Raw genomic sequence first — 26,514 nt, forward strand, 5'->3', positions numbered from 1 at the left:
TGCATGTATGATATGTTGATGGTACGTGAACTCTCTTCAAAGATTGCACGTATTGTCAAGGAAAGTAAATAAGAACAGGTATGGAAGAAAGGGTGACCGGACCCTAATAATATCCGAGGATGGAGGGTACCGGACCCTAATAATATCCGAGGATGAAGGGAGACCGGACCCTAATAATATCCGAGGATGGAGGGTACCGGACCCTAATAACATCCGAGGTATGTAGGGTGAAATGTCCTTTATAACGTAAGGTTAGCTATAATTGTGCATGGACGAATGAAGTACAGGTTATGTATGTAATGCGTACCTTTGGGCACGTATATGTGTAAGTACAATAAGTTATGTGATTAACTAGAACTCACTCAGCGTAGCTGACTTTTAGTATGCATGCAGGCTAACAGATTGAGACAGCTGGTTTGAGATGGACACATGGCAGGATTGAAGAGGCTGGCATCCGAAGATTGTCATGATCTTTTGAATGTTATATTTTATGTTATGCTTCAAAAGACAAATTATGGATATTGTAACGAATGGTTGATGTTTTATGTTTTTCCGCGAAAGTTTTAATTAACTCTGATTTCTAGAACAGTGTTTATGAGTAAATCCAACGTCCAAAGTAGTGCACCGGTAACGGTGCCTTACACATGGGGTATATCACTTCCGTTAGTTTACCTTCTAGTAGGGCTTCAAAAAATGCTACGTCACCCTCCGGATCAAACTTACCTACTTCGTCGTACTCTGGAAAACCTTCTAATTCCAACTCCAAAAGTTCATCCTCCTAACGAACTTATTCTCAACCTTTACCTCAACCTCGATCGTCGTCTCATTTAATTTTATTTGATTCATTAAGCCTAGCCGAAAATCCTCTATAATATCCGAAAGTGGTGCATTTGTATTACAACTATGGATGACTCGTAAGAAATCGCGTAATATCTCTTCCGGATGTGGTATGTGATTATCATTGCGTCAGATGAGTCTTTACAACCGAGAACATTCCCCATCTTATCAAACACCATGTAGAATCAGGGCACGTAGTAACACTCCATGACAATCACTGTAAAGATAAACTTAAACATTAAAGGATCACGGGCACCCAGTAGTAGTAGTAATAAACAATATATTAAAAAAACTAAGCTAATTTAAAGCAATAAAACTAAACTATATTAACTAACTCCTACGACTCAAAACAGACTCGAAAAAAAAACAAAAAGAAAAATAAATAAAAATAAAAATAAAAACTACTTAGACTCCTACGACTCAAAAAACAAAACAAAACAAATAGCACGTATGTAACATGTAAGTCTAATCAAAACTAATAACGCAATCGCCAATAATCCCCGGCAACGGCGCCAAAAAACTTGATGAGCTAAACGTATTAAAATAATTATTAAATAAACTACGCAATTCTAGACACTAAGTAATACTCTAGACCCTTTAAAACTCAACTAAGCTACTAACCGGTAAGTAAACCGATCGACTCTAGTAAAGCTAAGTAAGTTCGAATATCGAACACACGAGACTCTTTAAATTACGTAAATTAACTAATTAGACTCGACAAACCAACATAACTATTTATTTCGTAATTATTAAAGGGGGTTTTAAAATTATAAATATTACACTAATAAATTAATCTAATTTATAAAAGACAAGTAAACAAAACAAAAGACAATTTAATTCAACTGACTCAAATGATGATGATAAACAATTTAGACTAGAATCCCCTAAGTTGCAGTTATCAATTAATTGAAAAATACTTGTTATGGAACCGAGATTATAAAATAGACACTTAAAAGAAAACCTAAAGAGGAACCTTGACCCTTCTCAAGAAGACACCTATGGGTTTCTTATTAGTTTTAAGACACATCGGTTTTGTATATTAGACACCCTTACGGTTATCTAAATAAATGTTAACGAGTACCTTTATAATGAATTATCTTACAGCGCAGAAATCAAAGATTGACTCGAAAGACAATATTAACAAATCAAACCCAGACGGACTCCTTTCAAAGAACTATATCTAGCAATCTTACTCAACAAAGATCTAAGAAATAACCTATCATTTTACAGCTCTTTAGGCTAGCAACACACTTTTATTTGTTTAATAAATAATGTTGTTCATGTGATCTTATTCGAATCCAATCATAAACTAGTCAAAAACACACAGTAGATGACCTAACAAAATCCTATTCTATGAAACAATCACCGGGGATAATGTGGAACAATAAAATTCATCAATCAAAACCAAGCACGCATATGCATCAATTAAATAAAATCAAACTGTTTACTGATTCGTAAAACCATAACAAAGTAAATCCAGATAAAAATCAAACATTAACGAAGGTTCATCGACAGCCGAGGCAGTCTATAATGTTTAGCCTAGCATCGAAAAATCAAGCAGAATAATAATAAAGGAAAACATGGTGAAAAACAGTAGAAACGAAAGATTAAAGGCGATAAAACTGGTAGTCTTCGATCTTAATCAACTAGCACTTCACCGAATGATTATTTGCCTTCAAAACTGCCAAATTATGCTATCCTAAGCTCCAAAAAACTCCAAATTCAGCTCTGATTGTAGGTATCCTTAGATTTAAGGTTAAGGGTGTTTAAATAGTGTAATGGGTCTTAAACCTCCTCAAATTCGTGAATATTCTGGAATCCTAATCTCTAAGTTTCGCGCGACCAGGAAAGCATATGCTGGTCGCGCAGCGTAGCCTACTTAAGTGGGGTCGGCCAATGGCCGGTCCGACTGGCTATCTCCCTGGTTCCTTCCCGATTCGTTCCAGTTTCTCGTTTAAGCTTATTTTTATTCGTTTTTTGCCATTCTAAACCACGTTCAACTTCCGGAACCTATAAAACACAAATATGTTAGTGGTATACAAATTCTAACTAAAAACAAACAAAAACTAATAAAATAATACAATAAATATACAAGGAAAATATAAATAATTATCAGTATATATATACATATATATATATACATATATATAGGAAGAGGATCAAGAGAAAACTCATCCTTAAAGGGAAAACTTAAAAACTCCTAAATAATTATTTTTAATTAAAAATAAAAACATATGTTCAAATTGCCGTTTTTACCATTATTCTTATATTTTTTCTCTTCACTCGAAAAAAATAAAAAAATAAATAAATAAAAATACGTTGTAATATATGTATTATTGTGCGATAATATTGCATTACACATGTGTATTACTATGTATTTTTATGTTCAATAGTGTTTAATTGCATATATTCAATATCTATATTTATACTATATATAAAGCACGAGTTAGGGACCTCTTAAATTTTAAGAGGTACCAAACTCATTGTTTTATATACAACACATAATGCATCAAAAATTTAGAAATTATGGGTAATTAAATCTTTACTCACAAATATTATGTAACTTTCATTCCCTAAAAATATACTTAAAACTTTGGTCCCTCAACTTCACTACCATTTTTATGAAGTTTAATAATAGTTACACATATGCCCCCTAATTCAAAACCAACTATACCACGACTTTTTAACGGCCATAGCCTTTTCACACGTTAATATTTTTTCAAAAAACGTTACATCATAAAAACGAGCATTTTATTCTCTTTAATTTGGGTATAATATTGCTATAGTTTTTAGTTTTTAAAAAGTTAGCATGTTACGCGCTTACCATTTAGAACCGGGTAACAAGTCGAGTCGGTTCACTTGTAAAATGACAATAGGGTCGGAATGAGTCGATACAAAAAATGGTTATGGTTCGGGTTCGAGTAGAAACGAGCCAGGTCAGAACGTTGTCGAGTCGGAACGGGTTTGGGGCCAAAAAGGGTTGGTTTAAAAAATGATTTATTTTAAATTACTGTATATTGGTTAAGCATGTTTTAATGCTGGTAACGTGCATTCACGTCTGGTTACGCGTGTTCAATCTTCGATTACATGTAACTGGCTTTGCACGAGTTATGCGTCCAATTTTAGGCTACGTGCGCACTGTCATCAGGTGACGCATGTACCGACACAGACTATGCGTTCAATGTTGAGTTGCGCGTGCGCCCCGCTGCATTATGCCGGCACCCTGCTAGTTTGTGTATTATATGTGTAGTAGTGTTGTATTATATGCAAAAAAATGTATGAAAAAATAAATAAAAGACGATGTAGTGCACATGTACATTAATGTTGTGTTACACATACGTACTAATGTGTATTCGATGTGTGTATTAGTCTTATATTGTGTATATAGAATAGTGTTTATCAAATATGTACAATAGTGTTATATTCTATTCAATACAACACTCTTGCATAGCGGCCACGTCACTAAAAGCAAACGTTTGGTTAAGTTTCCGTTAATTTTGCACCCACATGCGTAGTTGGGATTATTTTTTTTATCATTTTTATTGGTGGGACTTATATTTGCCAATCTAGCATAGTTTGAATTATATAATTTATGGGTCAAGTTATTCTACAAACGACAACAAAAACGAGAATGATAAGAAAGATTTGTAATCACACAAAAGAACCCCTAAAAAATCATAACTTAAAAGTTAATAATAAACGAAAAAAGCAAAAACACTAAAATGTTTCACCGTCTTTCTCATTCTAAAAAGAAAATGATGAGTGAAAAACATTATTGTGTCTTTTTGTTATTAGTATCTTTTGTGTTTATTTTCATCATTGATTGTGTCTTTTTTCCTTGACATTATAGTCTTTCTTTCTTGATATTGTGTTATATTACTCAACATTGTGTTATATTTTGTTCGGCATTGTGTTATATTTTGCGATATATTGTATCTTTTTTAGTTATAATTGTGTCTTTTGTTCATTTTCGGCATTGTGTATTTGATCTGATCTCAGCATTGTGTCTTTTCGTTGATTTTTTTTTAATGAGAATGACGGGAGAAACATTTTAGTTTTTAAAATTTTTTTGTTTTTTTATTTTTATTTTGAGTTATGTTTTTTTTATTATTTTTATTTTGAATTTATTTTTAATGGTTTTTTGTGTGGTCACATATTTTTTTCACACTCCTTATTTTTATTTTCATCTGTATTTTAATTTTATCCTATAATTTATATGAAGCCAATTTGCCTTAATTTTATTTTTTTTTCACTTTTTTTCACTTACTTTTTAAGAGATTAAAAAATAAAAACGTTAATAGATGTAAATTACATATATTTATGTAAGTACGTCCGAGTATCTCAAGAGTTCACTTATTTCACCAACCGAAAATTAAGTTTTGACCATATCACTAGCTTAATCTAACCATTTTTACACGTTAACACTTAACATACAAAAAGAAAATAATCTAAATCAGCCAGAAACTAACATTTATTTATATATATATATTTTCATTTTAGTTGTTGTTACGTACCCGGGACAAGTGGGTGACCCGGTTGGCGGTTGGCATCTCTACATGATATTTTCTGCATATTTATATATGTTATTTTTTATTTCTATTTTATGTTATTTAGTATTTTCTTATTTACTTCAATCACGGGTAGTTAGCTAGTTACCATGTTCTCCACATCTTAGGTTCCATGTTTAGGTAGTTAGTTGTTAGTGGCAGTACGTGTGTTTCCATTTCTTTGGTTTGTAGGCTATATATTGGACATCTCCACTTTAATGAAGTTATGCAGAAAAGTTTGTTCAAGTTTAATCTCTCTCTCTCTCTCTCAATTAAGTCTTCTTTTCCTTTTTCTTGTGAAGAAATCACATTAGTTGTGCATTGAAGTGTTGTAACTCACGGTTGATAGGTTATCTCTTCATTATTTCTGTTCTGCGTTGTGAATGATGGTTTGTACGTCTTTAGTTTTTCTTTCACATACGTGTGTCATATAACTTTCATGTGTGTTCTTTTTCTCCTTTGTTAACAACAAAACACCTAATATTATTATCCAACTTTTTCATCCGAGCATCCAGGCACCACCGTATCTCCCTATGGCTTTGAAGAAACCAGGATGAATATCTCTGTGATTTCCATTGTACGCAAACCATCGAAACAACAATCTCTGTTTTCTGTTGTTGGCTGTCGACCTCGCTGATTTAGGCGGCCTCTCTTCGTGTACGTCCTAAATTTGAATTTGTGAATGGGTGGTTTTTTGTTTGGTTTACTCTTTTATTGTGGTCGGGGCAAAGCTGGCGAAATGTGTGTTAGGCTGTTAGCTTCTTTTTATGGGAAAATAAATACCGACCTAAAATTTTCAAGCTCAAATGGCAAAACCCAAAAAACCAAAACCAAATGGTTTCAAAAATTGTAGCCCAAAACCGCACCACGCACACCCGTATCCATCATCGACTGTAGAAGAAAACCGTGAACAAAGTTAATCGATTCAAGAAACCGATTGAGGAGAGATGACTTTGCTGTATGTTTTAAATTTGAATCTTCATTATATACTTAATGTTGGCATCGTGTGAATTCAATTTTATTTGTTGTGTTAAGACTATGTTGCAATTGTCAATTCAACCTTATCCAAACACATTCACTTTGTAAGCAGGTTAGCAATAAAGTACGGTTTCTTTCATTGCGCATCTGCAAGCATACGACATATACCATCAAGACCATCTCGATTTGTTTTTGTAGCACAATTTGTGAAAGTAGATGACATATAACATCAAAACCTCATTTTCGGTTTTTGGGTCATAATCATTATGTAGCCACGTAGGAGAGAATAGAGATGGCCGAGTGGACTACTATGTAGGCTTTTGCTTATAGGGGGTTACATCGTCTTGGATCAAGCCACATCAACTGAATCAAATTTGAAAACCAAACCTTTGCTTAGATGTCAAGCCATCATTGCGCATTCTAGTTTTGATCACATATTATTTAATAGAGTTCAACACTTCAACCAATAGTGATGGACAATCAAATTTAACAATCTAGTTCACCCAGTTTAGATCACATGTTATTGGTTCATCTAGTTCAACATGGTGTATGGATGTGTCAAGTACATAACTAATTTTTAAGTAGCATAAAATTTTTTGACATAAAGCGAAATAACACGACATAAAAATAGTGAGGTTTTAGGTTTTATATACATACTGGTTAATAAACAAGCCACGCTTGGGTTGGCCTATTCATCTCGCTTAATTAAAAAAGACCCACCAAATTGTTTTAAATAGGCAAACCGCTAACCTATTTATGACCCTATAACCCATTTTAACAGCCTATCAGTATGACAGTATGGTTAACACATTTACAACTTGCTCACTACTTCTCAACCTGTTTGATGCATTGACATTGGGTTCGTGTTCTAGTCATGATTTGAAGTGCATGTACGTTAGGTTCTACCTTTTCGACATGAATAAAAATAAGTGTTGACCCAAACCCATTAACCAGACACTATTGATAACCTTAACTTTAAGTAGAGAACCACATAAACAGTACCAAGTATAATTACTAAAGTGGCTCTCAGACATTAAAATTGATTATGTACTAGAACATACACACCATCATGAAATCCATATGCAAAGATCACAAGTATGCTTGGTATATGAACTTAAATATACCAAGTTTCAACCATCACAGCTATGCACCAAATGTGGTATACAAACTTGTGTTTTCTTATTCTGTTCAACTAGAAAAAGATCAAAAAACCTATATTTTGGTCCCACAATCCGAAAACTGTCACCACTTACAAGTATGTCTTGAAACTATTCAAATGAATTTAGTCACTGTAGCAGTAACTCACATTCCAGCTTCTGATATATTTGTTTCCTAAGTAACCCCTTTACATTGTCCACTCAATTTGCTGCCGATTGAATAAAAAACAAGTTATTAAAAAGACATATGAAAACATAGTTTCCAAAAATAAACAAACACTAATTCTACCTGTTGGCCTGCTACTAGATTTCAAGACAATCCTTATGTACCTAACAGTTAGATTAATATGAACAACAAATTAAACCTGCTTATCGTATTACAACAAACCATCAATAACAAGATTATTATAATATACGAACATACCTCGTTCAAGTAAATGATTTATGGTTCTGGATCTGGTTCCAATTTAGGGACAATTGCAGACTTTAGCTCTAGATGGGAAACCCTAACCGCACCTATAAGCCGCTCTGGCAACTCATCGGTTGTGTTTGCCTGAAAAACAATAATGGAAAACATGTTGAGGTGTAAAAGAATTGAGCCGATTGTGAGCGAGAACGGCTCAAAAAAAGCTTGAATCAAGCGGGGCTTAAACAAGCTCGAGCCTATACTGAAGCTTATTTAATAAACAAGCACGAGCCTGAGCCTCACATTTCGACCTTGAATAGGCCTATGAGCCTAAACAGGCCCATCATTATAATTTATATGAATGTTCTCTAATATATTAAATATTTATTTACATAATAGATATTGTATATTAAATTATGATAGAAATAACTAGATAAAATATATTATTTTATATATAAAAATACAATTATAGATAAGCAAAAATAATTATTAATTATAAATGCATACAAATAAATTAAGCAATAAATAAAAAATAAATGATTTGAACTCGAAATTACTCGAGCTCAGTTCATTTACACCCTTAGTTGAGCCTAAAGGTGTACAAAAAACCATTTTGGGAGCCAGAACTGGTTTGTAACCTGGATACGAAACCGGTTTGGCAAGAACTGGTTAGGAACTGATCCAAGCCGAACCACCAGTTTGTAATCTAGTTGGGAACCAATAAAAACCAGAAGCAGTTTGGAACCAAACAGATACTTTTCCACTTGAAAACCAAAATCCTGAGTATACTAAGCCGACTTGCAAACACATTTTTATCCTATTTTATATCTAAATATAAATAAGATGCCAAATATGATTGCAAAATTTTCCACTTGAAAACCAAAATCCTGAGTATACTAAGCCGACTTGCAAACACATTTTTATCCTATTTTATATCTAAATATAAATAAGATGCCAAATATGATTGCAAAAATAATTTAATCTTTTTTAACAAAGCTAATAAAGAAGATTTTATGCACTTGGAATGCTCTTCAAATGACTTTCAACACATTTGACTCGTTTTCTTTTTAGTTAAATCCTAAATTAAAATGCGTATTTGATAAACATACCTGTACAAGGAAAGCCATGTCAACCACAAGGCTAGTTATAACACCAACTACAAGACCCAAGACACCATTAGCCACAGTCGAAGAGCCAATGTCAACATCAACCTGGCAAGTGGCAAAATTTTAACCACTCGTACAGCAGTTTCTCAAATTTGTGTATAAACTATAAACATTACAAACTATATAAAAAAGAATATTACTTCTAAGTAATTAGCACCACGAATATAGTTGCAGTCAACCGCTTTTCCCAAAAGACAAGGAGTACTTCCAACACTCTGCCTCACTATCCATGAACCCTACCACATCCATTAGTGACAAGTCAGCAAATGATGAGGTGGTGAGATGAGGTGACAGAAAATGATCAGGTGGCAAGAATTATACCTTGGGGACTGATGGTATGAGTTTCATCCTACTATTGCGAAACTCATCATCACCATCAACAAACCTTTGCAATAGAGAACCGGCTGCCAATTCTTTTGTCACAAAATAAAAAACCATGCTGTAGTTGGTTGAACCAGGTACCTTCGGTATTAATATGTTATTATTAATACCAAAACATTATAAAAATTATTCAAATTTCGACATTTTATGACAGCTTACTTGAAGATTGAACACCAAGCAAAATTGTCCTTTTTGAGAAGCAACCTATAAAGAAAAACATTACTTTCAAAACAAGCATTATAATCTCTATGTATTTATAAATTCTGGATGGTTAAATTAATAAAATTAATTAAATGTTCTAGAATAAGTACAAAGATTGTTAGTTTTCAAAACATTGACAATCCTAAAGCACCATTGTTTCTAAAAATAAAAAATAAAAAACTAAAGTGATGACTATGGCACAAGTCTACGGATGTAAACGGGTCAAGCAGGCTTGCGAGCTACTCAAGATTGGTTCGTTAAAAGTTCGAACTGACTAATGCTTATACGACAAGCCCCAGCTCGAGTTGCTCACGAATCTAAAATTTAAATTATTATTATTTAATGTATAGATAATATGTATATAATAATATTTATTATATGTAATATTATGATAAAAATAACTAAATAATACATATATGTTATATATACTAGTCAGTTGCCCGCGCGATGCAGCAGTGTATGCGCAAACGCAACCGGTGTTAGTACGTTTGTAACCTCGCAACGGTATGTGCGTAACCCGAAGGTGATATGCATTTAACATGGCTTTGGACGTGTAACCAGTGCTAGTAAGCGCGCTACATAATGCCTATACGTGAGCAACCCGGTATGTATAAAAAATGTCATTCACGTAACTGATGCTTGAACGCGCGTAACTGGTGACGACAAGCAAGAAGCAAAGATGAAATGCACAGTAATTTTAAAACCCAGTCCGTTTTGACGGACCTGTTCCGACCCAAAAACGTTTTAACCCGAAGCCTGTTTTGACATGAACCCTTTCAATTTAAACTCATCCCGACATGAACTAAATTAACCCTTTTTGTATTAACCTGTTCCAGCCCTAACCCTTTCCAACACCATTAACCGAACATGCCCAACCCGTTGTCTGTAATAGTGATCACGTACGTAACATGTTAGTTTTTTAAAACCTAATAAACTATAACAATACTATACTCAAATTAAAGAGAATAAAATGCTCGTTTTTATGGTGTGATTTTTTATAAAAAATATTAACGTGTGAAAAAGTTACGGCCGTTAAAAAGTCACGGGGTAGGTGGTTTATAATTAGGGGGAAATGTGTAACTATTTAATATATTAACAAAACTTGATTGAAGTAGAAGGACCATTATTGTATATTATTTTGAAATATGTAAAGACTATTTTACCCCTAAATTTATAAAATTACATGCATTGTAATTTGTACTATATGCAACCAGAGTGGTACCTCTTAAAATTTAAGAGGTCCTTCACTCCTATATTATATATAGTATAGATATAAATTCTACAAAATACATAAAAAATAATTAAATTGTATTTAATTTTAATTTAATAAATAAATAATAAAGAAGGGTCGATCTTGAAAAAACAACTCATGAACCAAACTCGAGCTTTAGAAAAAGAGCTCGAAATGAGTCGAGCTCTCGTAGATCAAAACGAGCCAAGCCTAATCAGGCTGGCTCGGCTCATCTACACCCCTACACAAGTCTTTTGATAAATAATACACTAAGCTTAATTTGTCCATTACTACTATATCCACTTTATTTATACCAAGCATAGAGTCAATATTCAAGTGTTCATTAGTTGTTCATATTTGGTAATTCCATAATTTTTTCATATAAAAATTAAACAGTCTAAAAACCTACTTGTGCAGCACAACCCACGCGTCTAGCAACATGGTCCATTCGCTTGGTGTCTTTAAACCAGTCAACAGCAACAAGATCCATAAGGGGTTTGCCTCCAGGCATCTTTGGTCACATTAAACAAGAAAAAATTAAAAAATTTAGATACAAGATTGAACATCTTAAAAACTAAAATAACAATAATGTGATGGAATAAGATAATAACTGACCTTTGATTTATCATAGCAAAAACGCTTACTACGGAGTTTAAAGTTGTTTCCATCAGATATGTTCCAACAATCACGACCTTTCTCATTATCATCTCGCCGAAGATTACCCGAAAAGCAAGACAGATCAATTTCAACAACGGGTTCTTCTTCAAGGGCTTCAACATGTAAAATTTATCGTAAGTAAAATTCAGAAAATATAATGATTTAAAAAAAACATATCCATAACCTACCAGCCCGTCTGCTCTCCTGCTCAATTATATACGCCTGGAAATGTCAAAGGCAAAATAAGAAAATATAAGATAAGAGTAAATTACACTTTTCGTCCTTAAGTTTATGCCATTTTTCAGAAATCGTCCTTAAACTAAGGAAATAACATGAAACACCCTTTATGTTTAAACAGTGTTATTTTTTCCGTTAAGTCCAGTCATGTACGTTGCACATGAGGGTACTTTCGCCATTTTACTATATTAATTAAAAAATACAAAATATACAAAACCCTAGATTATCTACTCTCTCTCTCTCTCTCTCTCTCTCTCTTTCTCTTCTCTTCTATCATTCTCTCTCTCTCTACTCTCTAAAGTTTTGTTTTTGTTTTTTAAACATTTTAATTAAAATAGAAATACGATGAAAATGCTCTAATACACGAGGAACATGATTGGACTAAACAAAAAAAGCCTAACGCCCATTAGTGGAAAGAACGAAACGTGCAAACTTATTTAAACATGAAGGATGTTTCTTGTTATTTCCTTAGTTTTAGGACGTTTTCTGAAAAATGGTGTGTGTGTGTAACACCAATTACCAACCTCTTCATCAGGGATTTGAAAATCTTCATCTTCATCTGAGTATTCATCCATCATTTTTGCCACATTATCAAGAGATTGACTTCGGTCAAGAACAGAAGTCAAGTTAATCTTTTGTGACTTCTTTGTAGGAACTGTACAAGAGGCCATATTAACCATAACAGGAATTCTCTGGGGAGCAGTCCTTTCATCAGATTGTGCAAAATATTCCCGCAATCCTATTATCAATAATAAAAGTAAATAAAGCACTTACTCATTTTAAAAACGTAATTTAATTAGTGGAATTATTGTATGATATATTGCAACTCACCAGCAACACTATTTAACATTTGAAGCAGGCAATGTTGTTGAAATGAAGAAACATAACCCACTCCCCATCCCTTTAGATCAATTTGCATAAGATGCTGGACCTGTGATCTGGGCCGTCCATTTCGGGGTTTTAAAGGGGAAATATTGTATCCCCCACCTATATTACAATATTGTGATTGTAACTTGTAAGTATGATGTGGATCTTAACACCTTAAAATTAGTTTTTATATGAATGGGGAAAGAGTTTACTCTCAATATGTGCACGCACATATCCTGGTTGTGGACCACAGTTCTCATGCTCCCTAGAGCAAAATAGTACAACTGCAGATAACAATAAAACTCAATATTTAATAATAAATAAACTAGAAAATTTAAGAAACTATTATTTAGTATATGTATGCACTCACCATAACTCCCATCATCATTTCGGCGCCAATACCGCACATAACAAAGGTCGCGTGGCCACACAAATCTGTAACAGAAACAAAAGCATAAATTGTTGTTTAAAACTTCAAATAGTTTAGAATTGACTGTCGACTTTTTAGTGTTATTGGGTTAAATGACCTTGATATATACTTATTATTCAGAGAGAAAGAGATTAGAGAGAACAAAAAAAACAAAAGAATCTTAGATACTTGATAAATGAACTTAAATACTTGTAGACAGTCTAAAGCCCAGGAGTGACCTACACATATTCTAGAGTATTAGACTAGTCAAATAATTATCATATCTAAAAGGTAGTCAAGTGCAATACTATTCTCTATATATAGAACCCCTATGTAACCCTATTATACACACACAATCAATATACAATTTGCGTTCTCTAGTTTATCATAATGGTTATCGTCAACTCATCATCAGTTAAAATGATCCAAATCTGGAACATCTGTATGTGCATCTTTTGCAATCTATATACGTTAGACAAACACACACACACATACACACACCAAGAAGAAGAAGAAGAAGAAGAAGAAGAATGTATTACGTGGGGAACCAATCCAACTGAAGCCTGTGGTACAGAATTGCTGTATGTCCATCCACCTCCTCAACCAAGCTACCATCCAGAAAACTACAATCCCATCTGCACATGTGACAATGCAATATAGCATGTTATAAAAATCATGAGTCCAGCAATAAGACATAAAACCTGAGTACACAAAAAAGGATAAAAGAAAACAGAAATAGTCATATAGAATTACAAATATTTAAACACATAACGGATGCTTACTCAGAGCGTGTTCCATCCATGCTCATTACAAGCTCAAATATTTCTTCACAACTAGCTTCAACAATACCAACAGCCTTCATAGCCCTACTACAGCTCTTTGGCTGCAATGACATACAAAACATATAAACGTCTTTGCTGGTAATTGTGTAAATACTAGATCATATAAGAAATAACACTTACAAGGAAGTCGACTTCAAGAAGCTCTTCAAAGATACGAAGTCCTACATCAAATTTTACAAAACAAATGATATAGATTTTCCATAAGAGCCAATACTTAAGTTCCCAATTTCATCAAAAACAGACTAAAGTACCATTTTGGCATTGAAGAAGCCGCCAATGTTTCCTTGAAAATGCCTGATTGTTAGCATTCTGGCTTGCCAATGCTGAACTTTCTTGGGTCCAGTCCAATATAGATTCAGGAGGGCCTATCAGCAGATATTAAACATATTAATAAAGGCGGGAAACAAAAAATAACCAAAGTGCAGCTAACAGATGAAGAAAAAACAATCACCATTCCCAATGGTTGTTCTTCGCAACAAACTTGGCCGTGATGAATCTTCTTCATCTTCAGCAGCACTGTACCTACAAATCAAGAAGTGATTGCATAAATAAATAAAATAGCCACAGGATAGAAGAAAAATAACTAATAATGTCCAAGTTACTTATGACTTGTTCTTACTGGCTTTCTTGATCTGATGAGGAAGCATTCCTTCCACTATCCATCCCAGACTTATATTCAAAATAATGGTATTTATTCCCATTGGCAGCAAGTGACTCTTGATGCTGTTAATTGTTGAGAAGTTGTTAGTTTTCACAGAAACAACATATGTAGAAGATTAGTTTGAAAAAAGACATACCTGATCAATAACAGACTCAATTTTTTCTTTCCAGATAAGTGCCTCCTGGATGTTGAAAGCTGCCATCTAAAATAGCAAGGAAAATTTTAACATAACAACAGAATACCAAAGAACATGTGTCATCCTTCAAGAGAAGATAAAAAGTAGAACATGTTAAGTGACAAAAGATCAAGTATTTAGAACTATAAGAGTAAAACAGAATTGCAAGAAGATAAAGATAATACTTTTGCAATATCACACCCGACACATATTAACCGTAACCTGAGTCACAACAAGAACCCCCTTTGACTTGGTTGAAAAGTAAAGTAAAGATCATGTACCGTGATTCGATTGTATTTATCCCTCTTGTCGTAAACTGATAACACATACACCATCTGTTGCAAAGAGAATATGTGAAGTAACATCAACACAATATGGCAACAGCTGAAAGAAAGCTTTTCATTGTTCAAACTTCAAACTTAAAAAACATAGATTATAATCTCATTATGCTAAGAACATAAACAAACTTTTGAAGGAGAGGGCAATTATGATGCACACACATGTGTGTTTGTTTATGTATGTGTGACCTTTTTGACAAAAGATAAAGCATAGTATGTGAACTGTGACTGAAAATCCACATGTTTCTAAAAGACAAAAGTATATTTCTTCAATAATCATGATCCACAAGACAAAAATTCAAATTATGATCCGTATTCGTAAGGTTTATATTATGATCCACAAGGCTTAGATTATAATCAAAACTCTACATACTGAAATAAACTACAAGAACACCAACAAAATTATGCATGCACAGTTCTGATAATAGAAAATATATTTTTGGCTTTTCAGAACATGTAGATTCTACAAAAGCCAATACTTGTGAGTGGCAAATGAAACTAAAAAAGTATACACCAACTAATTTGTGAATAACAGCCGAAAGCAATTTCTCAAATACCAGTAGTTGTTTTCATATTCTTAGTTTGTTCTTAAAGTCACATCTGAACCAGAGACATAAAAAGTGCCTTATTAGAAGTTTAAATCACACACTTTCAAATTATAAACACCATGAATTGTAAAGCAAGCAACAAAACTAATTAGTAAAAACTCACATGTCCATGTTGAGTTTTCAAACCCCGGTCCTCCACTCTACAATTGCCATCAATAACCAGAGTCTTGATCGGAACCTAACGTAAACCAAATCATACATAAATACATACTAAACTCAGTGTTACTGTTAACTAAAATGTAACTAATGCAAAACGGAAGTATATGATTAGCAATTACCACATTATCCTGAGGCTTCCTCTTGTAATAAGCAAGCAACCTCGACTCGAGAACGAAATACCTCATATGCATAAAAGATCTCCCAATCTTCCTCCTCCCATACCTCACCATCCATCCATCATACACTACTTTCGAATTCGACATCTCAATCCGATCCTCACAATATCAAAAACTAATCACTCATAAACCCTAAACCCCCAAATTCAATCAAACCTAAACCCTAACACTTCCAAAACTCAAACTCAATCCGTCAATCGGTCAAATCCGTAACGGCGATCTGCAGAATCTAAGTTCACCGGTTCAATTAGACCTACAGAAGTAAAAGTGAAGTGAAAATGAACAAAATACAGTAAAGAAGAAGAAGATGAAGTAACTTACGATCGGTGAATATGGCCGGCGAGTAGTAAGGATGCCAGTGGTGGTATTATATTGTTATATTACAGAGAGAGTATTATTGTTATTATTATTATTATTATTATTATTATATTATTATTATTTATATGAATATGATGATTAACGAACGGCAGCATGAGAATTCTGACAAAATTGGAATATTTAATTACTAAAATTTCAAAGTAGGCCAAAATGGATGGAGATGATAATTGAAGTTGGATTTAGAGTTAGTGGTTACTGGTTAAGTTGTTAACTTATTATTATTTTAATATACAAAATTAGGGTCATAATAATAATGGAGGAGGTTCAACTACAAACAACAAAATTATGTAGAAAATATTATTATGTAATAATCACATAATAAAACCTTGTTTGGTTTTATAGGAGGATAAAATCAATACTTAATTCCAATTCAGTAATTGTCCTTACATTAATTAACTTCTATATTTCTTTTTCTCTATCATTAACTTGTGATGAAATGAAGAGATGGTTGTTTTGAGTTATTACCATCCTCGATTCATCTTGTTACTGCTCTATCATAAACTTTTGTCTTTAAAGAAGCATGTTGTCAATCATTACAAAACGATTAAAATGAATTTATTTAATCACAAAACCATGTGCATATATCACATGTAAATCTACTCTTGATTCGTACATGTATTGATTCGTACATGTAATTATGATTTGTGATTCATGTACGCATAGAAGCATGTTGTCAACCATTACAAAAGATATTAGTTATTTGACTTATACGTGTGAAAAATCATAGGCATTAATCTATTTTTTTGAATTGAAATTTATTTCAGGGTTTAAGTAATAGAGGTATAGGTTTATTTGTGTTTTATAGCTACTATAATGCAAATTTATCACTATACCTATTATACATTTGAATTTAAAAATGTCACACTCTATGTCTATGTCCAACATGGTGAGTGCACCTAGGGGTGAGCAAGATAAGGGTCGGACCCTTAAAACCCGGTTACCCGACTCGTAAAACCCTTAATTAGACCCGAATATATGATATGGGTCGGGTAAAAGGTATTTAAATTTCACTTTAAAGGGTAATAGGGTTTCAAGGGTCCGACCCTTTATCAAACCCTTGACCCGTTTACTACTTTCTAGATACATATACATCAGATCCGCGATAAATATGAAATTTATGAGAGGTTTGTATTTCATATATGATTCATCAGAATTTTCCCAATTAACAAGAAAAATAAAAATAGAGGGTCATACTATTGATTGGAAACACATATGTATAAATCACTTAATTGTTCTCTACATGTAATTTGAGAATGTGAATATTATTTGCATCAGTTCAAATGGTTGATAAACTTTCGAAGTTAGACTTTACTATGTTATTAAATGAAAGTATAATTGTTTTATGATTCATATATTAAAGATATATGAGTACTGCCTTAAAAGGTAAATGGTTAAACTCTTGAAACCCTTATTTATACCCGACCCTTTTATTGTTTGGAGGGTAGGGTCTTGGGTCCACGTTTCTTCCTATAAGGGTAAAGGGTTCGGATAGGGTGTTAGGTAAAAGGGTCGGGTCTTACCCTTTGAACAGTCCTAAGTGCACCCTGTGATATTTATATGTCGTTGCAAGATGGCTATCAGATCTCTTATAAATTCAATATGAAATGTCTTTTCCAAAATCAAATATATGTTAGAATAATATTTTTATTTGTAATTATTTTAATTAAAGTTAACACATGTCTCTAAAATTATTAATTTAATTATTGCAGTTTGTCTTTTGGGTCAAAGGCTTAAGATCTTAAGTGCACCTAAGTGCACCCTGTGATATTTATATGTCGTTGCAAGATGGCTATCAGATCTCTTATAAATTCAATATGAAATGTCTTTCCCAAAATCAAATATATGTTAGAATAATATTTTTATTTGTAATTATTTTAATTAAAGTTAACACATGTCTCTAAAATTATTAATTTAATTATTGCAGTTTGTCTTTTGGGTCAAAGGCTTAAGATCTTAAGGTCTCGGGTTTGAAACATAACTGATTAAGGGGCTTTCCCACAGTGATAGGTTTTCCAATTGACGGTTTGAAATGTCAAAATCAGAATGGATGGTTGACATTCTGTCTTAGGAAGAAATTATCATTTGCTTATACGTTGAAGTGACATATTTATTCCCTTTAGATTCGATGACGTGGGTCGATTAAGGATGATGCTCGTGACCCTAACAAGATCCGGTTTACCTTGTTATTTTGCATGAGATCATTTTTCATTCGGACCTGGTTTACCTTGTTAGAGAAGGGGGAGGCCACCCACCTTAACTTATTTTATTTAGTGTAATTCTTATGTGAAAATACTAATCCCTCCCTAAAAAAACATATAAAAAAATAAAAACAAAACAAAAAACCCGTTGTTCAAACCCAATCTTATTTGAGGTGTTATGAGCTACACTTTATGGTTATGATTTTTGTTGAATGTTTTCAATCTTGTTGCGTCGGATTTTGAATTTTCTCCGATATTACCCATTCAACAACACTTATAATATAAAAATCTAAGCATTTTTCATCTACAAATTAAATCTTGACAAACATTTTCAGTTGCAAAGCTTAGTGGTTAAAAAACCCAGCACACCAAAATCCAGTAACGTCTTGATGGATTTTGTGTTTTTGTATAACGATGACAATCATCAATCTTCACTAGCGAAGCTTAATAGAGGCATGGGGAGTCCCGCCCTGCCCCCAACGCGTTTTTTTTAGCTCGGCAATGTAAATTTATCCGTTTTCGTCTGAAATTTTATATTCGTAATGTAATTTTTTTACCTGCTTCATCCAAAATTTTTGAGTCACGTGTTTTCCCGTTATTGAGCTTGTATTATAGGTGTTTTGAGCTTAACTTAATTTAGATATAAAATCGGTATTTTAATTGTATTTTAGTTTTCCATGTTATCTTTGTTAAATCACAACGCATTTTACATTTAATATTCAAAACGTGTTTATTAGTACTACACATCAATTGAAACGTTTGCAATATTTTTTCAAGAGGATTAAGCAACTAAAGAATCTTAAACTTTGGTTTAATATATAACCTACAGGTGTTACAAAGATGAAATAGTTAACTTAAATGTAGAATAAATAATCAAAGAATTAATGAATCAAAGAAACAAGCTAGGTATGCTGATGCCATGAGCTACAACTTATTGTAAGCTTCAATTCCATTGTTGAAGTTCAAACAAAATCCAATTTAAAGTTTGAACTGAAGCGGTCTTGAATTCGTTTCATCTGAGCAGCATCTGAGAATGCTTGAGAAGATTATTCAGTGGTGTTTTCCGTGCATCTCGCAACATGTTTTCACCTTTTCTGTCATATGTTTGAGCGAAGAGCAATGAAAAGTGAGTAGAGATTATATATAATTGAATCGTGTTCTTTCTAGGGTCAAAATTGGTGAAATTCAGTTACGTGCTGGATTTCACCAGTTTGACCCTGGAAAGATAAATGGGGTTCGTAATAACTACCGAACCTGTCCAAGACTTCCGGTTGGATAAGGGACGACTCGACGACGATTGAGTACTGTAGGAGATTTCCGACTTGCTTCTTCCTCTTTCGGTTTGCTCCTACTTCTTGTTGTCATAGTTGGCGTTGGCACTTGATGCCATCTTTTGTTAATTGTGCTTGATATGTTTTTGTTAATTGTGTGTGATATGTTTGGTTCCTTAAAATTACAACATATTAATTATATGCATATAAACATCGTAATAAAAAGCACAAAAATGTTATATAATGAAGAAACATGAATTTTATTGTTATATACTTAATGAAGAAACATGAATTTTATTGTATGATAAGTGGTTTAAAAAAACCGCTTGCACATTAGTTCGTTACACAAACGAATTTAAGCCATGTCTTACAAAGATTTCAAGAATTTGCGGGGTAGCAAGCGAATTGATACCACACCAAGTATTTTTAAAGACGGTTCCCTGTAACAAGTTTGTCTTCTTCTGAATTGATGCCAAAGAATCAGATGAATCCCTAAACAATTTTTTTTCTCTTTTCATTGACGCAAACGAAATTGATGAATTCGCTTGGCACCTCAGTGGATTGTTGAAATCTTTTTAATTTTGCTTGTACAAGGCACAAATTTCTTAGATGCACGATTGTTTTTGAAAAACAATCTAAAATTGCAAGTGATTTTCCTAAACCACCTAATCTACAAAGAGTTCTAAGAAACATACCATAACATTGTTTCTGCTTCGGGTTGCGATGCTTGGAGATCTATCATGCTGCCATTGATCCTCAAGAACCCCAAGAAGCGCGGATTCCTTGAATTATTTCATGGGAAAAACATCAAACAACATGTAAAACCAACATTAAAATACATAAATAAGTTAAATGTACATGTTTCGACTTGTTACCAGAAACAACACGGTCGCACAATGCTTGACAACTTCAAGATTCATTCGAACATCATCAAGACTCCTGAATATCAACAAAACATTCATCCTGATTAATTCTTTCACTTATCTTTGTATCATATACAAAAATATACATATTATATGCTATCTACCTGTGTTTTTGTTCACCAAGGCCAAAATAGTTAGCCAATGAGGCCATCTTCATGTCACCAGCTCGTCTTCCAAATTTATCCGACAAAACTGGTAAAGAATCGATCAACGCTTTAGGCTCGGGCGCAGCCCGACCAATCTCCTTAAACGCTTCTGTAATCCTAACACAATCGAACCTTAGAATATTATGTCCAGCCCATATCCTACCATTCAAAATGCTAAATATTTTATCAGCAACTTCTTCAAAAGACGGCGCATTTATAACCGTCCCTCGAGATATCCCATGACACCTTGCGGGATTCACCCCAACAACCGACAAGTCACCCGGTCGGATCAATGTGCAATAGCTCTCTAGCTCGACTAGCTTTCGTGGGCACACCACCACCGCCCCAAACTCGAGCACCCAGAACTTTTGCCCAAGATTTTTCGGAACGTTTGTTTCTAAATCGAAGAATACAATCTCGTTCGACATTACTTGTATGATTTATGGTTAATTAAATAAATTGAACTTATGAATTCTGATTGATATTGATATTGAAAGATGAAGTGCATGTATGTATTGGATACATATATATGGTGTATATATATACATGAACACATGATATAGATGTAGGGATGGTTGACTAACTTGTAGTTAAAGTTAAACAATAGTTTGAAACAATGGGGGTTTTCCAGGTAAGAAGGAACAGGAAACCTAGGATTGTGTTGTGGGTTTGTATTAAAGGGAATTTAGTCATTTACGTTATCTTTCTGTATGTATGGCCATGTTGACGAGGAGAATGTTTTTGTTTGATTTTTAGGTCTAAATTTACAAAAGTAGTCCTCAAATGGAAGCAAAGTGTATTCATGCAAGAAACTAGTTAACTATTGTCTTACGTAAGTTTGAATCCTGTTGGTTTAGGTTTACCCAAAGGAGTGGATCACGTTTTTTATGTTGCATTAAAATATTCTTTGTTCAGAATTAACTTACTAAATAACACTTTACATATTTACTAGTTTTTATTTCCATAATATTTATTCGTTTCTAATATTTATATATTTATTTAGATTTTAATTTTATTTATTGTAAGAATGTTAATAATATACTCAGGGTTTAATGATTAAAGAGTTTCACAAATAATGGGATGTTATAGTCCGATTTAAAATTTATCTGGGTTTGGTGAGACATATGACCCTTTTATTTTTTTTACTATAAAATTGTTTCTTAATTATAAATAATATCTTTTTTTTAAATTAAATATTAATTCTTAGTATATCCTATTTTATAGGATTTTCATATCAAATATTTAGTAAAATTAATTTTTAATTTAATGAGATGTTATAACCCGTTTAAGGGCTATCTGAGTTTGGTAAGACCCATATCCGTGAATTCGAGTCAAATGCATGAAAATCCTTCATTTACAAATAAAGAAATTTAGTGGCTTGAGAGAATGCAGGGAGCAACCAGAGAGCTTTTAAATGTTTCGTTTATATATATATATATATATATATATATATATATATATATATATATATGGAATAAATAAAATATGGATAAGAAGTAACTAGCGGGTGCTAGACTAAAATAGTGAGGTTTTGAAATGGAATAAATGGATGCCGGTGAAGTGTAATATTCATGTGTGGATGGTCGAAATAGACATAATTACTACTCAGGAGGCGCTCGAGCGGAGGAATCTAACGGTTTCGATAAAGCTTGTGTCTTATGCGAGTTGGGGTTGGAATCAGTAGGTCATATCACCACGGGATGTTTGGTTTCAGCGTTAGTTGGGGAACATATTAGTCGATGGTGTAAGATACCTTCTATTTTTGGCTTTTTCGGTTAGAGACGTTTTGGAGCTTCATAGATCATCAAACTTGGAGAGACCAAGAAAGAGGTGTTATGTGTGATAATCATAACTGCATGTTGGAGAATCTGGAAAGCGTGTATTGAAAAGGTGTTTGATGGTAATGATGCAAATTGGAAGATATAATAGAAGATATAAAATCTCTCAGTTTTCTTTAGTTCAAAAGTAGGTCCAAGTTTAGGTCATTAGATTAGTTGAGTTGGTGTGGATATGATTCATGTAATTCTTTATTTTCATTTGGCTTTGTGTGTTGCGATCCGACTTGTGGAGGCAGCTCGTGGGTGTTCTTTGTTTATCAAAGTTCATAGTTTGAAAAAAAAAGTCGAGTCTTGATATTTTCAACCTCAACCTTGACGTAACTGTAGGTCCTAAAAATTATCAAGCGATTCTTTAAGTTAGGGCATGTTTGGGATTGAGTTTGAAAATAAAATATTGACAACGCCAAGGTTGTTTGTGTCACACCCCGACCAAAGGCGGAAGAACATGCCGGGGCACGACGGATTGCTCAAAAACACAATGACACTATTAAAGTGACAATATTTACTCAACTCATTTATTTCATTCAATAACTCAAGAACAACTTGTTAAAAGATTAAATACAAACAATTACACAATACTTAATTCATTAAAATATCCTAAAGGTATAATTAATCTAACTGCTGAGTCTTCAATCTTCATAAACAACCTAAAAGTAAACATGTGGAATGCATAAAAATAGATTTAATCAACATTATTGTTGGTGAGCAATACACTAGTTTTTGTTATATGTATATAATGAGGCAAAATCACAATTCATATGTGTAAATAAAATAATGTGACAACCATTGTAAATAAAAAGTAAATAACCGAGGATCCTTTCTATTTGGTAATAACCAAAATACTCGGATAATGAGGCCCTATTTTATTAGCACAAGGCTAAAATATTTAGGGGTGCGTATGTGTAAGGCCTCGTTCCCGGTAGCCCTACTTTATCGTCAGATTTACTCATAAACACAGTTCTACAAATCAGAGTTTATTAAAACTTTTCGCGAAATATAAAAACGTCAATCATTCGTTACAAAACATTAAATCTTTTCTTCGATACCATAACCCAAAACATTATATTTAAAACATCTTTTCTTCTATCTTTAGATGCCAGTCGTTCAATCCATGCCATGTGCCGTTCTCATGCTAACTCTATAATCAGCAACTTATCATACAACCACTACATGCATCATATGCGTATCCGCAGACACGTAGCCCACTATCTGACCTGCTCACCTTACCACTTAACCTCTTATTTACCCCTACTACTTAGCCACTTAATAACGAATGACGTAATGCCACTTTGCCACTTTTATAACGTATAACGTTATGCCACTTTGCCACTTTTATAGCGTATAACGTTATGCCACCTTGCCACTTTAATAACGAAGTCATGTATAGGCTTACTGTGACACCCGGTAAATTCCCAATCCCTTAAACTAAGTAATCAACCTAATAATTAGGTGATTGTAAATATTATGCGCGCCATGTTAGTCAGCGCGTGCATTTGTTATGTGCGCCCTGCGCGAGCGCGCCATGTTAGTCAGCGCGTGCATTTGTTATGTGCGCCCTGCGCGAGCGCGCCATGTTAGTCAGCGCGTGCATTTGTTATGTGCGCCCTGCGCGAGCGCGCCATGTTAGTCAGCGCGTGCATTTGTTATGTGCGCCCTGCGCGAGCGCGCCATGTTAGTCAGCGCGTGCATTTGTTATGTGCAACCTGCGCGAGCGCACCATGTTAAGAACCAGCGTGAGCATATGTTATATGCGCCATGCGCGAATGTTTTGGCTTTATGTTTTCATGTAACTTAACGTTATGTTGTCTATGGGTTGACCATCCCGCATGATGCTAAGGCGGGTGCATCCTAAATCGTTTATGCGCGTGCGGAAGGGAACTAACCTCCCCGCATGGCGGGAACATTGAGAGCCAGTTTGTCTGAAGCTCCAAGATGGAATTGACTTCAACATAACTGATCACTATGTTGAAATACCAAGACCACCTGGAGAATCTACAAATGAAACTCAATGTCCCTAACTGCGAGAAGGTTACGCACCTACCCGCAGCAAAGAAATGTCCTTCACGCAGAAAGCTATGCGCACAAAGTGATGCGCACAGAACACTTAGTCTATTCTCCAGACATAAGGAGATTACTCCCGCCCAAAAGGAAACAGTAGCGTGTTTCAGAGATTTTCCACTTTTTACTGTACACTGACAAAAGTACCTGAAAAAGCACACTGTAACATGAAAAGTCAACTGTCAGCCACCCTATTCTCACCAACCCCAGACCTGCATGTCCTGTCCAAATCAAATCAAGATCTTTTGTCCACTCCTCCACTTTTAAGTAAACAATAAACAATAATAATTTCCATACTTTATCATCATTACACCTAGATATGAAAAGATTTCAATCCCCTAAAGCAAGGGATTGTGTTCCCTTGAGTTTGCCTATAAATATGTAACCTAAATTATCACCCAAAACACACTCCAAAGAACTGCAAACTTGCACTAAGCATCTCCCGAGCATCCGTTATTTTCGATTCCGTCCCAGTTACTAGGTAAGCCGAGGTTATAAACTTGAGATCTACTTTCCAAACCTCATATTCTCCTATTTCTTGATCTTAATATATATACTTCTTGTTATTTAATCGTATTCTAGACCTTCGATTCCGGGGCCAACACCAAGAAAACCCGAATCTCGATTAATCCCTTAACAAGAACCACAGGTGAGTCTCACAGCCCCTATTTTCACTGTTTTCACTATTTTTAGACTGTTTTCGGGGCGAGGGACACGTACTTAAATAATGTTTTATCATGGTATACTTACAAGCTATGCAAGCGATTATGTGTTTAAGTTATGTTTCATGATGAGTAATGCAAACGGTTATCTAAGGTTTTCGATGTATGTGCGCTAGAACTCGAGTAAGTGATCACTTTACCATTGGAACTCTAAGGGTAGGGACTGCTGGTTTGATCCACCCACTCGTAGGGGTCGCACCTCTTTGCATGGACGAGTGCCTAGTATGGTCATGGGGCAGTACTATGGGTTTGAACCCGCTCGTAGGGGTCGCGCCTCTTTGCATGGACGAGCGCCTTGTTTTCCGGCACAACGTCCGCGCGTAACCCGCGGGACGGGATTATTATTTTAGCTCGTAGTGGCAGCGCCACTTTGCATGGACGAGCACATGTTCCTGAAACGTTCGCGCGTAACCCGCGGGACGGTATTACATATTTTAGCTCGTAGTGGCAGCGCCACTTTGCATGGACGAGCACATGTTCCTGAAACGTTCGCGCGTAACCCGCGGGACGGTATTACATATTTTAGCTCGTAGTGGCAGCGCCACTTTGCATAGACGAGCACAGTTCCCAGAAATGTTCGCGCGTAACCCGCGGAACGATTTTATCAGAATATGTTGATATAACTATGTTTTACCAAGCATGTGTTTTAATGATGCTATCAGAATTATGTTTCAGAATGATTTGTATCAAGATTATGATGCAATACGATTTATCAAGTTACTAAGACTTGTGAACTCACTCAGTTTATACTGATTCAAATGTTTTTACGTGTCTTTCAGGAGATAACTAGGTAGCGCATGGAGTCACACTTAGAGCACCTCACGCTGAACATCTAAACTAGCTTTTTGGAAGATTTTAGTTCTATCCCTTCGTTGCGCGTGGTTGTTCCCGCCGCGCATGGGGATATGGCGTGGAAATCTTCAACAATTTTTATACTTGGATGTTTT

General features: G+C 34.2%; 2 protein-coding genes across 2 annotated transcripts; both read right to left on the reverse strand.

Moving 5' to 3' along the window:
• Nucleotides 1-7,815: 7,815 nt before the first annotated feature.
• On the reverse strand, nucleotides 7,816-16,306 carry LOC143624537 (protein ENHANCED DISEASE RESISTANCE 2-like). Its single transcript, XM_077095157.1, has 23 exons — nucleotides 15,977-16,306; nucleotides 15,802-15,876; nucleotides 15,034-15,087; nucleotides 14,714-14,779; nucleotides 14,536-14,639; nucleotides 14,368-14,438; nucleotides 14,168-14,281; nucleotides 14,037-14,077; nucleotides 13,857-13,957; nucleotides 13,614-13,709; nucleotides 13,036-13,100; nucleotides 12,878-12,949; nucleotides 12,630-12,785; nucleotides 12,323-12,537; nucleotides 11,750-11,783; nucleotides 11,520-11,674; nucleotides 11,314-11,415; nucleotides 9,632-9,676; nucleotides 9,413-9,553; nucleotides 9,232-9,327; nucleotides 9,035-9,136; nucleotides 7,944-8,072; nucleotides 7,816-7,849 (listed from the first exon to the last, which is right to left on the reverse strand). The coding sequence occupies exons 1-22, from the start codon at nucleotides 16,118-16,120 to the stop codon at nucleotides 7,962-7,964; spliced, it is 2,160 nt and encodes a 719-aa protein (XP_076951272.1). The 5' UTR covers nucleotides 16,121-16,306; the 3' UTR covers nucleotides 7,816-7,849; nucleotides 7,944-7,961.
• A 3,547-nt stretch (nucleotides 16,307-19,853) lies between these two features.
• LOC143624049 (protein NEN4-like) lies at nucleotides 19,854-21,384 on the reverse strand. The gene is made up of 4 exons (XM_077094802.1): nucleotides 20,908-21,384; nucleotides 20,756-20,819; nucleotides 20,576-20,662; nucleotides 19,854-20,055 (listed from the first exon to the last, which is right to left on the reverse strand). The coding sequence occupies exons 1-4, from the start codon at nucleotides 21,375-21,377 to the stop codon at nucleotides 19,855-19,857; spliced, it is 822 nt and encodes a 273-aa protein (XP_076950917.1). The 5' UTR covers nucleotides 21,378-21,384; the 3' UTR covers nucleotide 19,854.
• Nucleotides 21,385-26,514: the final 5,130 nt, after the last annotated feature.

This window comes from Bidens hawaiensis, unplaced genomic scaffold, assembly GCF_021521415.1.
Source record: "Bidens hawaiensis isolate Kalapana, Puna unplaced genomic scaffold, B.hawaiensis_p1.1 tig00000369_1, whole genome shotgun sequence".
Lineage (NCBI taxonomy): Eukaryota > Viridiplantae > Streptophyta > Magnoliopsida > Asterales > Asteraceae > Bidens > Bidens hawaiensis.

Coding starts and splice junctions, on each gene's coding strand:
- LOC143624537 (XM_077095157.1), bottom strand. CDS start 16,120: ATGTCGAATTCGAAAGTAGTGTATGATGGATGGATGGTGAGGTATGGG. Junction 15,877..15,976: donor GGAAGCCTCAGGATAATGTG/GTAATTGCTAAT, acceptor GGTTTACGTTAG/GTTCCGATCAAGACTCTGGT. Junction 12,538..12,629: donor AATGTTAAATAGTGTTGCTG/GTGAGTTGCAAT, acceptor TATTGATAATAG/GATTGCGGGAATATTTTGCA.
- LOC143624049 (XM_077094802.1), bottom strand. CDS start 21,377: ATGTCGAACGAGATTGTATTCTTCGATTTAGAAACAAACGTTCCGAAA. Junction 20,820..20,907: donor CTTGGTGAACAAAAACACAG/GTAGATAGCATA, acceptor GTTGATATTCAG/GAGTCTTGATGATGTTCGAA. Junction 20,056..20,575: donor GAAGCAGAAACAATGTTATG/GTATGTTTCTTA, acceptor TGTAATTTTAAG/GAACCAAACATATCACACAC.